At 46.2% G+C, this 15,124-nt stretch overlaps 1 protein-coding gene across 10 annotated transcripts in view; it reads left to right on the forward strand.

Moving 5' to 3' along the window:
* The window catches only part of SLC35D4 (solute carrier family 35 member D4), a 154,031-nt gene that overhangs the window by 58,289 nt on the left and 80,618 nt on the right, over window positions 1–15,124 (forward strand). For all 10 annotated transcript variants that reach the window (XM_075585076.1, XM_075585071.1, XM_075585083.1 and 7 more), the window contains 3 exons: window positions 770–818; window positions 1,839–1,884; window positions 5,099–5,134. In XM_075585076.1, the coding sequence (XP_075441191.1) occupies window positions 770–818; window positions 1,839–1,884; window positions 5,099–5,134 (131 nt within the window). The remainder of the gene's footprint in view (window positions 1–769; window positions 819–1,838; window positions 1,885–5,098; window positions 5,135–15,124) is intronic.

Below are 15,124 nucleotides of genomic sequence, written 5' to 3' on the forward strand. Positions count from 1 at the left end.
TTCACGCGTGTGACGTCACAGCCTTCGCACGCCTCCCGTGTTTTTTTTAAACAAATGATATGTTCAGTAATATTTTACTGTTTTATGTTTCTTTGAAAATTAAGTTTTTTCTTTTCTGCAGGGACACTAAATGGCTCACTGAATATAAATAACCCTTTTCTATTGGCCTGTTTGGCTTTGCTCCCAATATGAAACAATCAATTCACGACCTTCATTGTTTTAACATCAAAGCAGGAGAATTAACAACATTTTTTAAATAAAAGGCTCGAATGTTTAACATACAGGGCCACATTTGCTAAACAGTGCTAAGCCACGAGCCACATTATGGCCTATTTACCGGAGAAGGTAAGGTGCAGTGTGATTCCACACTGCTTGGTAAGGGTTTCCCAGAACCATATCACACACAAGTGAAGAGCTAGATGATGTAACAATATAAAGGCATCTTACGTACTATACATCTTCCTCTACATGCAAGTGGTATTTTTATTCACTGTACAATTTTAAGTGAGAAGGTAGTTTTTACCTGTTCAAACGTCCTTGGAAAGATGTGTTGAGTAGTGAATATGACAGAGAAGTCCATAACGAATGTACTTAAACAGGCTCATAAAAATATATATATATATATGCTACATGATAATCCGTTGCAAGCCTTGTTAGCAGTGAATGGGCCAATTTAAAATGAGGGTAGAATGAATACTTTGTAAATTAGATAAATTGTTGTCCAGTATTGATATGTGTTTGTAACCATGTGCTTTACTGTACCTTCCAGTTTGATGCAGATGGCTATTTTTGGGGTGTAATTCACTTGGTTTGTGTAGGTAAGTTCAAAATAATCTCAAACTCTGTAACTGACTGAATTTGCTTGAAGCTGCTGTCCCATGTATGGCATGTTACATGTATGGCATGTTACATGTATGGCATGTTACACGTAAGAGGACATTTTCTAGCGGTGAGAAATAAGTGTGACATATAAAAACAAATTGTGATTCTATCTGCGTAACATATTGCTTAGAAACAATATCCAGCTGAAGATATCTGCTTTGTTAAAGGAGGACTGAATGCACTTTTTTAAACATAGGTTTTTTAAAACATAAGATTCAAGCAGGGGGTCTCCAATGCCGAACCCCATTAATTTCAGCTCCGGGGACCCCCAGCTTCCCGAGATACCAACCTCCAAAGGGGGTGCCAGTATCCCGGCAAAGTTTGAAGCTCCCGGAAACTAGAATTGTAGTAACCACACTGCCACGACTTATGTTTTCAGTCTAACATAACCTCTGTGCAGTATTTCATACATAGGTTTCATGTGGCTATGCTAGCAGATGGAATGCCTGTTCCCTGGCTATCTATTGTCACTGCCAAATGCCAGGGTAAAATTCCAGCAAAGACGAGTTCTATAAGTGCACGCGTGTGTTATCGGCAGACACAAAACAACTTCCCACTAAGTAGAGATGGGCAAATAAATGCCTTCAAATATGCTTTATGCAATTGTTTGCACATTTTTCTTACATTTTGCAGTGTTCAAACACTTTTTACTACCCGTCAGAATGCTCAAAAGTTTCACAAACGTTGCCACTTCTTGCTCGAATTTAGCAACAATGTCAGCATACAAAGGGTCGTGTGAGCTGACATCGGGGTTAGGCGGCCTTTAAATTCTTGGACATTTGGTCAAACAATGAGCAATTGACAGGGCAAATTTCACCTGGCCTGCTGTCTTTAGCAAACATGTCACACAACTACAGGTATTTCCTTGAGATATTTTCTTTCTGCAAATTAGCATTTTGTTCCCATAAAAAATCATTTCTATTTTAAAATATACTTTTTTTTTTCCCCACCTACAGGATGTTACAAAGTATTTCAGAAGTCTCAAAAGTCAAGCTTACTAAGGTAACTGTGTCTGGTACTAACCCTTCTTTGTCAATATGTGTGAGGTCAGGCAGTTGGTTGGCAGCTTATTTGTGACAACTGATTAAAACAAATCAATGCAATGTAAATTGCAGTCTTTTCTAAACGCATGTCTAATAAAGTACTGTAAATCATTTAGACGAGGAGACCACTTTTAAAATCTGCCGCAAAGCTTTTCAGTGCATGCTCATATGATTACTGCCCAAGCTCCGTGGCTGATAATTAACACCTCGTACATTAACCGTGGCGCCTGCAGACGCACTTACCAGAACGCCCTCCTACTGTCTCTGTACGTTCTTCCTACACACAAATTGGATTGTAAGCACTTCGGAGCAGGGACTCCTTTTCCTAAATGTTACTTTTATGTCTGAAGCACTTTATATTATTTGTTATTTATATGATTGCCACATGTATTACTGCTGTGAAGCGCTATGTACATTAATGGCGCTATATAAATAAAGACATACATACATACATACACATATACACACATACACACATACACACATACATACATACATACACACATACACACATACATACATACAGTGGTTGACAAATCACCAAAAAATCTACTCGCCACACAAAAAAATCTACTCGCCACCTAGTACCAAACGTGTGCTGCTTGGGCCAATATTTACTCGCCCGGGGGTTAAATCCACTCGCCCGGGGCGAGCAAATGTATAGGTTTGTCGAACACTGCATACATACATACATACATACATACATACATACATACATACATACATACATTTCCCTACTATCACTGTCTGAATGCAGTGACCAGCGGTACCAGTGGGTTTTATTTTTACAATCCGCAAATGTTTTGCGGCTTCTTGTTCTTGTGCAGGGATGCAGAAAATACCACTTCATATTGGTAACACTGAGGTTCTGTATAAAAAACTATTTCGGTGCATGCCGCCTGTAACAGTTGGTAACCCCAACATTTTATTAATTAACGGAAGAGGTTCTTTCTTTCTATTTTGTGCAGTTTAACAACGATTGAACCACATTTAAGATCTGAAACCCTTCCTCGCTACCTCTCCCCCCCCCGTTCCTCGCTACCTCTCCCCCCCTTCCTTGCTACCTTTCCCCCCCTTCCTTGCTACTTCTCCCCCCCTTCCTCGCTACCTCTCCCCCCGTTCCTCGCTACCTCTCCCCCCCTTCCTCGCTACCTCTCCCCCCGTTCCTCGCTACCTCTCCCCCCATTCCTCACTACCTCTCCCCCCGTTCCTCGCTACCTCTCCCCCTTCCTCACTACCTCTCCCCCCGTTCCTCGCTACCTCTCCCCCTTCCTCGCTACCTCTCCCCCTTCCTCGCTACCTCTCCCCCTTCCTCGCTACCTCTCCCCCCCTTCTTTGCTACCTCTCCCCCCTTCCTTGCTACCTCTCCCACCTTCCTTGCTACCTCTCCCCCCTTCCTTGCAACCTCTCCCCCCTTCCTTGCAACCTCTCCCCCCTTCCTTGCTACCTCTCCCCCTTCCTTGCTACCTCTCCCCCCTGCCTCGCTAGCTCTCCCCCCTGCCTCGTTACCTCTCCCCCGCCTCGCTACCTCTCCCTCCCCTTTCTCGCTACCTTCCCCCCGCTTTCCTCCCCCCTGCTCTCTTCTCTCTCCCCCGCTCTCTCTCTTCTCTCTCCCCCGCTCTCTCTCTTCTCTCTCCCCCGCTCTCTCTCTCTTCTCTCTCCCCCGCTCTCTCTCTTCTCTCTCCCCCGCTCTCTCTCTCTTCTCTCTCCCCCGCTCTCTCTCTCTCTCCCCCGCTCTCTCTCTTCTCTCTCCCCCGCTCTCTCTTCTCTCTCCCCCGCTCTCTCTTCTCTCTCCCCCGCTCTCTCTTCTCTCTCTCCCGCTCTCTCTTCTCTCTCTCCCGCTCTCTCTCCTCTCCCCCCGCTCTCTCTCTTCTCTCTCCCCCTGCTTTCTCTCTTCTCTCCCCCCCGCTCTCTCTCTTCTCTCTCCCCCTGCTTTCTCTCTTCTCTCTCCCCCTGCTTTCTCTCTTCCTCTCTGTCTCTCTGTCTCTCTCTCTCTCTCTCTCTCTCTCTCTCTCCCCGTTCTCCCCTCCCTCTCTCCCCCCCCCCCACCCCTGTTAACAATGGATTAAGTACCGCATCACGATCACTTTCATTCTTTTTCTATCATCGGCTTCTGTAATATATATTATTACAGAACTTTGTGGTAGAAGTAACATTAACCCCTTTGATACCTGTGCTTACCAAGGTATACCACAGGCATAACAGGGGTTAATACAATTACAAAAAACACTACCTACCCCTCTTGGCTACCTTAGTGACTAGTAACCCCAACCACCACCCACCAAGGACGCCTAACCACTCTACCCCGGCAACTTTTCCCCCTGCGCCCCCGGTCTGCTCTCCCCCTCCTTACCTTGTTTCTGGAGTCAAATGACGCCGTAGGGTGGTGGCGTAATGTGACGTCACATTGCCATGGTGATGCGTCGCCGAAGGTAAGGGAAGTTGCAGAGGCCTCACGCGATCCCCCGGCATTTCGTTTAAATGCCTTTGGGAAGAGCGCGGGACCTCTGCAACCGCAGCGCCCCCATGGAAAATCTTGCGCACCCCTGCTCTGCAATAACCCAATAAGAGAAATATGGGCTTTTGCTCGTTAGGAGAAGAAGAAAAAAGTTTACAAAAAAACTCTTACGTAGAAAATAGTTAAATACACTCCCTAACCCCTTAGATACCTTAGTGGCTAATGAAGCATTGCTATGCAATGATTTACTAACCACAAAGGTAATCAGTGGGTTAACCCCTACCACCACCCCTTCCTCGCTAACTCTCCCTCCCCCTGCTCTCCTCCCCCTACTCCCCCTCTCCATCTCCCCCCTCTCTCTCTCTCTGATATTATCATGAGATAATTTACTGAAACCATCTGTTTTCACAACTTCTGCCACAAGGTAGTGCAAATCAGTGACCCGTCTATTTAAAAAAAAAAAAAAAAAAAAAAGTGTATGTCTATGTACAGTATGTGTATATGTATGTGTATATATATAATAATTTTTTTTCAATAAATATATGTTTACTTTTAAAAAATATATAATTTAGGTGCTTTTTTTTATATGCTTATTTTGCTGCAGTGATTAATCCCCAAGTCATCTTTAATGTTAAGACTTGGTCATTATACCGTACGGCTTTCCAGTCAACATATACTACAGTCACTAATATTCATCTTTTCTGTTTTTAAACAGTGACCTTGATCAACAATACATAAACTATGTTTTCAGGTAAGCGTAATAACTAGCTTTTTTTAATATATTTTTTTTCTCCTAAAATGTATATTTCTCTATTTTGTCATGATTGTAATTTTGAAATATGTGTTTGAGTGCTCCCTAAAATCTTCATGCAACAGGAAAGGTTTTATTGGAAGAATTGTGTTTTACTAACGCGGTGGTTTCATACCGCCCCAAGAATGCAGGAATGTAGTTTACGTTGCAGTCCCATGTACATAAACATAATCATAGAAATATTTGTGTTCTCCATCTTGCCTTTAGACTTAACACTACTAACTAACAGCATACAAAAAAGCGCTTTACCTAAAAATTAACCTGTGAGGTGATTAGTGCTTAATGCACTAGTGTGCAAACTGTGATCCTACCTGGATGCCTGTGATCACTCGATGTGTCATGTGCAATATATACCAATTAGTGATAGGTGAATGGTGATTCCTTGAGTGGTGTCAACCCTGAGATAGGAAGGCAGCCAAGGGGAAAAGTATATACCAGTCTTCCCTAGAACTTGTTACAACAGATATACAAAACGAGAAACAAATCCCCGGCGCAAGATGAATTGGTATAATGATACCAGTCCCGGTGCTGTAGTAAGAACCAGTTCCAAATACTGAGTGCAGATCCCAACTTGTCACTTCAAATAATGAAATTCCTATGGAAAAAAGAGAGAGACCATTGTGCAGTATTCCCATTCAGCAGAAACCTCGTATTTTGGTCCGTGACTTTTCAAGGACTGGTGGAGGTTTTGCAGATGGCGGCTGCTCATCATCACTAAGCCCATACAATTTGCTCCCAAATGAATTACGGCATAGTGTCTGTCACAATCTAGCAGGACAGGCCTTCTCTTTTTTTTTTTCCCTCTTGCTTTATCTGATTTAGATAAATTTGTATGTACAATAAACCCTGGCTACCTTTAGGGCAGGGGTGGCCAAATCCAGTCCTCAAGAGCTATCAACAGGTCAGGTTTTCAGGATATACCTGCTTGCGCACAGGTGGCTCAATCAGTGGTCAGTCGAAGACTGCATCGCCTGTACTGAAGCAGGGATATCCTGAAAACCTGACCTGTTGATGGCTCTTGAGAAATATTAAAGACACTACACCGTACACAAATGAGAACAAGACCCCTGTTTGTCTGCACTCAACACAACACAGGGAAAAAACATTTCTTCTGCACTCAACACAACACAGGGAAAAAACATTTCTTAAAAAATAACTTTTAATCCATCATATTTTAAATTAGAACCTATATTATTTAAAGGATCGACGGTCAGAAGTACTACTAATAAATTATATAACCGTCAGTGCTTATTCTGTGACATTCTTATGATCGTTTTTACGTAGAGAGAGTTCCGACAAGTTTTAACCTTCTATTATTTCATACATGGCGGTGAAGGACAGCTTACCGTGTGCCATTGTTTTGTTTCCTGAGCTGCAGTAGAGTTACTGTATGCTAGGATGTTATAGTAACTCTCCCTGCCCGGGTTCTAAGCAGATTACACCGGTGTGTTACTGTGTGTGTGGCTACCCCGCATGGGTAACCTTCACTCCGGAGGCTGGATTCAGCTGGCTGGGCGATGAGGTAGAAAGCTTGTGGAATAATGGGCACCAGGAACATTTGCCATACAACAGTCATTCAGGTCCCCAGGCACGGGGACAGCACACCACACTTTTATCAACGTTGTACTGTTTCTTTATTGTTATCGACGCATTCTGTGCTTCCAGGGATGCCCACACTTATCACTCATAGGGAGGTATATATCTTCGTTGCTTGACTTCTGAGACCTGGGTCCCTCTCCTTTTCTGTTTGGGATACCCCTCTGTTTTATCCCATTGGGATCCTAGCGGGTCCTGTGCAAGTGACCCCAATACCTTTCGGTCTTTGCAGGAACTGCCACTTCCCTGCTGCCGGAGAGGACTGTTAATGCAGATCCACGGTTAGAGCCGATCCGCCGGCACCCAGGAGTCCCCGTTACTGCGGCCCTCTGTGGCATGCTCTTTTCATACTTCAAAGGTTATATTGAACTCCCTTAATCTTCTTTTCGCATCCTAACGTAACTATGGTACTGTCCCGAGCTACAACATCATAAAGTAGGCGGTGGCCTGGTCTGTACTACGTACACGCTATCCAAGGTAGTAACCCTTCAGTGGGGGTTACATAACATTAAGTCTATTACAAAGACCTCCCTTTAATGTGTCCAGCTAAACATTGTAGCGGGCAGCAGCTTGTTTCATTGCTGCTGAGTATATTAAACATTTGTCATTCAATATAAACTCATAGAAGAAAGGTGCAGATGATGAGAGAAAACGTGTATAGTGTAGCTATATTGTTTCTCACATAGTGAGTGGAACTGTACCTTGTCCTTTTTATTTATTCAACTCTTGTCCATAGGTTAAAAGCATAGAAAGAGAATATGTATCTATAGGCGCCTAATACTAATAAAAGGATATAAAGGATATAAAAACCAAGCCTGTTGGACGATCAGGAAATGGCTCCGGTGAATGTGCTTAAAATAAGGGAGAAAGCACAATACATAGCATAATACTGTATGGAAAAGGGACAAACAACATATAATACAAACTACATATAAAACAAGTAACAATCAGCTGAGAGATCAAAAAAGGTGAAAAATTCAAATAAAAACATTTAATAAAACATATCATAAAACATACATGGAACATGATATGTTTTTATTTTTATTTTTCACCTTTTTTGATCTCTCAGCTGATTGTTACCCCATTGTTAACCCCTTTCCGCTACCACCCGGTAGGTATAAACACCCAGCAAGGGTCAAATACCAACTTCACCCATCCTCGCTACCCACAATAAACATTCAGAAACACAACAACACTAATACCCACCTCCCCCCAACACATACAATACAGTAATGGGCAAAATTACTATTATCCACATATGGATAATAGTGCATTTCCTCATTATAAAATCAAACATTAGCCAGCCAATATTAACCGCTACGGTAATTTACATTAGAAAAGAGGTGTCTAAGAGGGGATATGATAACTATATACAAATATATTCAGGGACAATACAAGGAGCTTTCAAAAGAACTATTCATCCCACGGGCAGTACAAAGGACTCGGGCCATCCCTTAAGGTTGGAGGAAAGGAAATTTCACCAGCAACAAAGGAAAGGGTTCTTTACAGTGAGGGCAGTTAAAATGTGGAATTCATTACCCATGGAGACTGTGATGGCAGATACAATAGATTTGTTCAAAAATAGGTTGGACATCTTTTTAGATGGGAAAGGTATACAGGGATATACCAAATAAGTAAACATGGGAAGGATGTTGATCCAGGGATTAATCCGATTGCCAATTCTTGGAGTCAGGAAGGAATTAATTTTTCCCCTTAATGGAGTTTTTTGTTTGCCTTCCTCTGGATCAATAAGCATAGATATAGGATAAAATATCTGTTGTCTAAATTTAGCACAGGTTGAACTTGATGGACGGACGTCTTTTTTCAACCTCATCTACTATGTAACTATGTAACTATGTAATGAAGGCGTTAACTCCTCCCGCAACCCCCCTGCAAGGCCTAAACACCCACCAAGGGCCAAATACCACCTTCACCCACCCCCACTACCCACAATAAACCGGGCACTGGTAGTTAACTCCTTCATTGCCTTAGCGGCTAGTCGCGAAGGTAATGAAGCTTTTTTAATAAAAAATGTAATACTACTGTTGGTGAGCAGGGGGTCTCCAGAACAGAACCGCGTCGATTTCAGGTCCGGGGACCCCCTGCTTCCCGAGATACAGGCCCCTGTTATGGGGTGCCGGTATCTCCTATGCATTTAAATCCCACGGTCACGTGACGTAGGACATTTAAATGCATATGAGATACCGGCACCCCATAACTGGGCCTGTATCTCGGGAAGAAGGGGGTCCCCGGACCTCAAATCAGTGCAGCTCTGCTCCAGAGACCCCCTGCTCACGTACACTAGTATTAAAAATTGTATTAAAACCCTGCGATCGCTGGTGAGATATGCGCAGGGAGAGGCGGCTCTCTCTCTGTGCAGCTCTCTGTGCAGCTCTCTGTGCAGCTCTCTGTGCAGCTCTCTGTGCAGCTCTCTGTGCAGCTCTCTGTGCAGCTCTCTGTGCAGCTCTCTGTGCAGCTCTCTGTGCAGCTCTGTGCAGCTCTCTGTGCAGCTCTCTGTGCAGCTCTCTGTGCAGCTCTCTGTGCAGCTCTCTGTGCAGCTCTCTGTGCAGCTCTCTGTGCAGCTCTCTGTGCAGCTCTCTGTGCAGCTCTCTGTGCAGCTCTCTGTGCAGCTCTCTGTGCAGCTCTCTGTGCAGCTCTCTGTGCAGCTCTGTGCAGCTCTCTGTGCAGCTCTCTGTGCAGCTCTCTGTGCAGCTCTCTGTGCAGCTCTCTGTGCAGCTCTCTGTGCAGCTCTCTGTGCAGCTCTCTGTGCAGCTCTCTGTGCAGCTCTCTGTGCAGCTCTGTGCAGCTCTCTGTGCAGCTCTCTGTGCAGCTCTCTGTGCAGCTCTCTGTGCAGCTCTCTGTGCAGCTCTCTGTGCAGCTCTCTGTGCAGCTCTCTGTGCAGCTCTGTGCAGCTCTCTGTGCAGCTCTCTGTGCAGCTCTCTGTGCAGCTCTGTGCAGCTCTCTGTGCAGCTCTCTGTGCAGCTCTGTGCAGCTCTCTGTGCAGCTCTCTGTGCAGCTCTCTGTGCAGCTCTCTGTGCAGCTCTCTGTGCAGCTCTCTGTGCAGCTCTCTGTGCAGCTCTCTGTGCAGCTCTCTGTGCAGCTCTCTGTGCAGCTCTCTGTGCAGCTCTCTGTGCAGCTCTCTGTGCAGCTCTCTGTGCAGCTCTCTGTGCAGCTCTCTGTGCAGCTCTCTGTGCAGCTCTCTGTGCAGCTCTCTGTGCAGCTCTCTGTGCAGCTCTCTGTGCAGCTCTCTGTGCAGCTCTCTGTGCAGCTCTCTGTGCAGCTCTCTGTGCAGCTCTCTGTGCAGCTCTGTGCAGCTCTCTGTGCAGCTCTCTGTGCAGCTCTCTGTGCAGCTCTCTGTGCAGCTCTCTGTGCAGCTCTCTGTGCAGCTCTCTGTGCAGCTCTCTGTGCAGCTCTGTGCAGCTCTCTGTGCAGCTCTCTGTGCAGCTCTCTGTGCAGCTCTGTGCAGCTCTCTGTGCAGCTCTCTGTGCAGCTCTGTGCAGCTCTCTGTGCAGCTCTCTGTGCAGCTCTCTGTGCAGCTCTCTGTGCAGCTCTCTGTGCAGCTCTCTGTGCAGCTCTCTGTGCAGCTCTCTGTGCAGCTCTCTGTGCAGCTCTCTGTGCAGCTCTCTGTGCAGCTCTGTGCAGCTCTCTGTGCAGCTCTCTGTGCAGCTCTCTGTGCAGCTCTCTGTGCAGCTCTCTGTGCAGCTCTCTGTGCAGCTCTCTGTGCAGCTCTCTGTGCAGCTCTCTGTGCAGCTCTCTGTGCAGCTCTCTGTGCAGCTCTCTGTGCAGCTCTCTGTGCAGCTCTCTGTGCAGCTCTGTGCAGCTCTCTGTGCAGCTCTCTGTGCAGCTCTCTGTGCAGCTCTCTGTGCAGCTCTCTGTGCAGCTCTCTGTGCAGCTCTCTGTGCAGCTCTCTGTGCAGCTCTGTGCAGCTCTCTGTGCAGCTCTCTGTGCAGCTCTCTGTGCAGCTCTCTGTGCAGCTCTCTGTGCAGCTCTCTGTGCAGCTCTCTGTGCAGCTCTCTGTGCAGCTCTCTGTGCAGCTCTCTGTGCAGCTCTCTGTGCAGCTCTCTGTGCAGCTCTCTGTGCAGCTCTCTGTGCAGCTCTCTGTGCAGCTCTCTGTGCAGCTCTCTGTGCAGCTCTCTGTGCAGCTCTCTGTGCAGCTCTCTGTGCAGCTCTCTGTGCAGCTCTGTGCAGCTCTCTGTGCAGCTCTCTGTGCAGCTCTCTGTGCAGCTCTCTGTGCAGCTCTCTGTGCAGCTCTCTGTGCAGCTCTCTGTGCAGCTCTCTGTGCAGCTCTGTGCAGCTCTCTGTGCAGCTCTCTGTGCAGCTCTCTGTGCAGCTCTCTGTGCAGCTCTCTGTGCAGCTCTCTGTGCAGCTCTGTGCAGCTCTCTGTGCAGCTCTCTGTGCAGCTCTCTGTGCAGCTCTCTGTGCAGCTCTCTGTGCAGCTCTCTGTGCAGCTCTCTGTGCAGCTCTCTGTGCAGCTCTCTGTGCAGCTCTCTGTGCAGCTCTCTGTGCAGCTCTCTGTGCAGCTGGGCCAGATCGCTGCAGATCGCCGGGTGAGCCCTTTAGATAGAAGCGAACATCACATCTGGCTCCTCTCCAGTTTTGGGCATTTTGCTATCGCAGGTATTCGAGGCTTTCTGCATACGTAATAATACCGCTCAATAAACTGGCGGCGTAACCAACCCAACGGTTTTTTTTTTTTATGAAGGCTGCTAGAATAGGCCCCTAAATGTGAATAATTAATTTATAGAAGTGTACTGGTATCAAGGTGTTCATTTAAATCATCAAGTGAAAGAGACCCCGTTTTTAATATCCAGTATGTGTCCCTTCTACAAAGAGTCCTAAACCTATCCCTTTCACACCTACAGTAAATAGTGGCACCTGCTCCAATGCCATGATTTTAAGGCAAACAGATGGCTCTGCTCGTTCATTCGTGAGATTCAAGCGCTCACCAAGTCCTGCCACCTCCACATCCAAAACATTGCTAGGACATGCCCTTTACTCGCCCATAACACAACTACAATCCTAATTCACTCTCTTGCCCTATCCTACCTTGACTACTACAACCTTTCCCTCGTCCGCCTGTCACAGCTTCAATCCATCCAAAATGGTGCTGCCAGACTCCTCTTCCTCACTCACCACACCATTGGCTTCCTATCTCCGTTAGAACTACATTTAAAATCCTTGTTCTGACTTACAAAGCTCTCAACGACGCTGCCTTCCCCTTACATCTCAGCCCTCAACCCCAAATATATCCGTAAACGCCGCATCCGTTCTGCTCACGACATCCGCCTCCCCTACTGCCTTATTGCCTCCTCTCACTCCCGTCTACAAGACTTCTCCTGTGCTGTCCCCACTCTGGAATCAGACGCTCTTCCAGCATCCAGACATTCAAAAACTCTGTGGAAACTTGCCTTTTCAAGGCAGCTTATCTGTCATCCTCCTAACATCCCCCCTCCCTCTCCCCGTAACCCTGTTATTACCAGATGTGCGGCTGGACCATACTCCATGCTATCTACCGCCCCCTAACATCCACACCCCTAAACCTCAATAGATCCTGCTGTGCAGCTGGACCATACCCCACCCTGAGGCATAATCCTTCCCACTATGGGTAGCGACTTTACCTTTTGTAACATTGCCCATTTCCCCTTGTACAGTGTAAGCTCTCATGAGCAGGGCCCTCATTGCCTTCTGTAGCTGTTTGCGCTTATTTGTATGTCATTCTCTGTATGTAATTGATGTCACTCTGCACCTCCATTATTGTTTTCAATAGATCTTAAAAGTGTTGGTGCCACAAAGTTCTTAATTTTTGCTTTATTGAAGAGGGTTTGGGGATTATCTGATAACATTTGTGTCTCAATGAGATCACATTCCAATGAATCCTAATAATGGTCTAATTTTTTTTAGTTGATTGATTGTATCTTGATACAATAAATGTGGTGATGTTTTTGTACTGTATCCTCATTCAGAATTAAATGTAGCACTTTTTTTAAAATGCTATTTCTCTGAGGGGTCCCTATCTAGAATTTGATAAATCTATTGTTTTTACTCGGATTTAGAGGAGCGATACAAGCGGGTGTTTTTTGTTTTGTTTTTAACATAGGTTTGGAGCAGGGGGGTCTCCGGTGCGAAACCCCAATGAATTTCTGAGCCAAGGCCCTCTGCTTCCACAGATACTTACCTCCGAAGGGGGTGCTGGTACCTCTCTGTAGGTTTAAGGCTCCCGCCTCACATGGGCCAATAGGAAGCCTTACCGAATGACATCACGCCTTCCTATTGGCCCACAGGGCGCAGGAGCTTTGAATAGCGGTCATGGCGTGATTTTGGCTAAGGGAGCGGCTACCAACACCTCCTATGGGGATAAGTATCTCCGGAAGCAGGGTATCACTGGAGCTGAAATGAATGGGGCTCAGCAGAGGAGGCGACCTGCTTCAATCCTATGTTAAAAAAAAAGACACATTTGCATAGAAAATTGCCCGCTTGGATTGTCTCTTTAAGGGCTGTTATATACAGCATGCGGCCGTGCGTGCCTATGCGAACGCGCGTGCACGTGCCGCATGCTTTTCCTGTTTATAGAGCCGGGAGCTGCAGGTAATGTGTATCTGTATGTGTGTGTGTATGTGTGTGTATACTGTATGTGTATGCATGGGTTGTGTGAGTGAAAGGAAGTCCTAAATAAGATTTTTTAAAGAAAAAAAAAGTTTAATAAATATTTTTTTTTTTTAGTTCTGCAATCATTGACACACACACACACACACACACACACACACACACACACACACACACACACACACACACACACACACACACACACACACACACACACATATCCATGCATATACATCCATGCATACATACATACATACATACACACATACAAAAAGATGATTCTCCCCGTCTTCGCCGCTGTCTGTCGGCTCCCCTCCCTCTCCTCCTAGTTACCGGACACGAGCTGTCTGAGTCTCCTTGTCCTGAGCAGCTCTCCCCTCCCCCGGCGGAGCTGCGGGGACACAGCGCCCGGATCTCACACCCCCTGTCCGAAGAGGAGGAGATCGCGGGGGAGCCGGGGCACATGAGTTTGGTACGGGTGGGGGTGTGTGTGTGTGTGTGTGTGTGTGTGTGTGTGTGTGTCGGTCGTCGTCCTCCTCTCTGGTGACTGGCGGGAGCTGGCAACACTGACGACGTTGATGGCCTCTTCTTTAATTTCACGTAAACTGTACGGGTGGAATACATTTTCGCTTGCATGTTGCACAGAGATATTGGGCACTGTAAATGGCAGCCTCACTACAGAGCGATAGCTATTAATCAGGTAAATAGCCATTAACCTGCAATGACAACAATAGGAGTTAGGAGTAGCATCATGGTAACATCGCTGCCTGGAGGTATGTGACATCCCAGTGTCATCTCCTTGTGACCTTGGGCAAGTCACTGTGGGCTCTATGTATCAGTTGAAACATGTGCGCTGCCGCATTCGTGTTAAAAAAAAAAATAGCAATTAGTTTTAGTCTGAAACCCAACATATTTATGACGTGTATTTCTGCTGTTTTAGAATTTGGCAGATGCTGCGGTAGTATTCTGCGCACAAAAGCCTTGCAGATGTAGCCAGACTTGCTGTCCTCTGTGCCGTGATTTTGCCGGTTCCCATGCGGCTGCACTGTGGCTACAGCTCTCGCGGCCCCGAGAACAGTAAGCTGCACAGGAGGATTAACTGGACGGGTTTCCATGCTTCTGAATGGGAGTCCGCCTCGTTAATGCTTTTGGGCCACCTACAGGGTGAGAAATACCGGTACTCGCCTTTCAGATAAGCGGCGCAGCCGTCTGCGCACCTCTCTGCCTGGATCCGTGGCTCCGCAGTGCTGAAGGTAAGATGCAGGGCTGTATTTCCTGCCCTCTGGATGACGTAGATGCCTTTTTATATGGGGCTCCTCATCATGAGGGGGAGGCTATATGGCCATATGTGGTCATCTACATCATCAAGGGGACTGGACAGGACACGTAACATTGTCATACTGCACACCACCTTTATGGTGACGGAGAAAACCAACACAGAAAATGGTAAAAAAAATAAAATAATGTAAGCCTCACTTTTTTTTTTTTTTTTATATACGTAGACCTAAGCCAATATGCAAATGTCACTCTGGCTCAGCTCCTCCCACCCATCCAATGAATCCCTCCTCTCAGTGCAGACATACCCGGAAATGGCACAACTTGGCTTAATACATAGATGCTGCCTGGCGCAGGTATATTTCAGCTCGGGTTGCTACAAAATAAGAACTTGGCCTCGGACTTTGCAGTTTGCTGCATAGAGCCTGTATCTCTCTGTGCCACAAACATGAGATC

Source organism: Ascaphus truei, chromosome 2 (assembly GCF_040206685.1).
Source record: "Ascaphus truei isolate aAscTru1 chromosome 2, aAscTru1.hap1, whole genome shotgun sequence".
Lineage (NCBI taxonomy): Eukaryota > Metazoa > Chordata > Amphibia > Anura > Ascaphidae > Ascaphus > Ascaphus truei.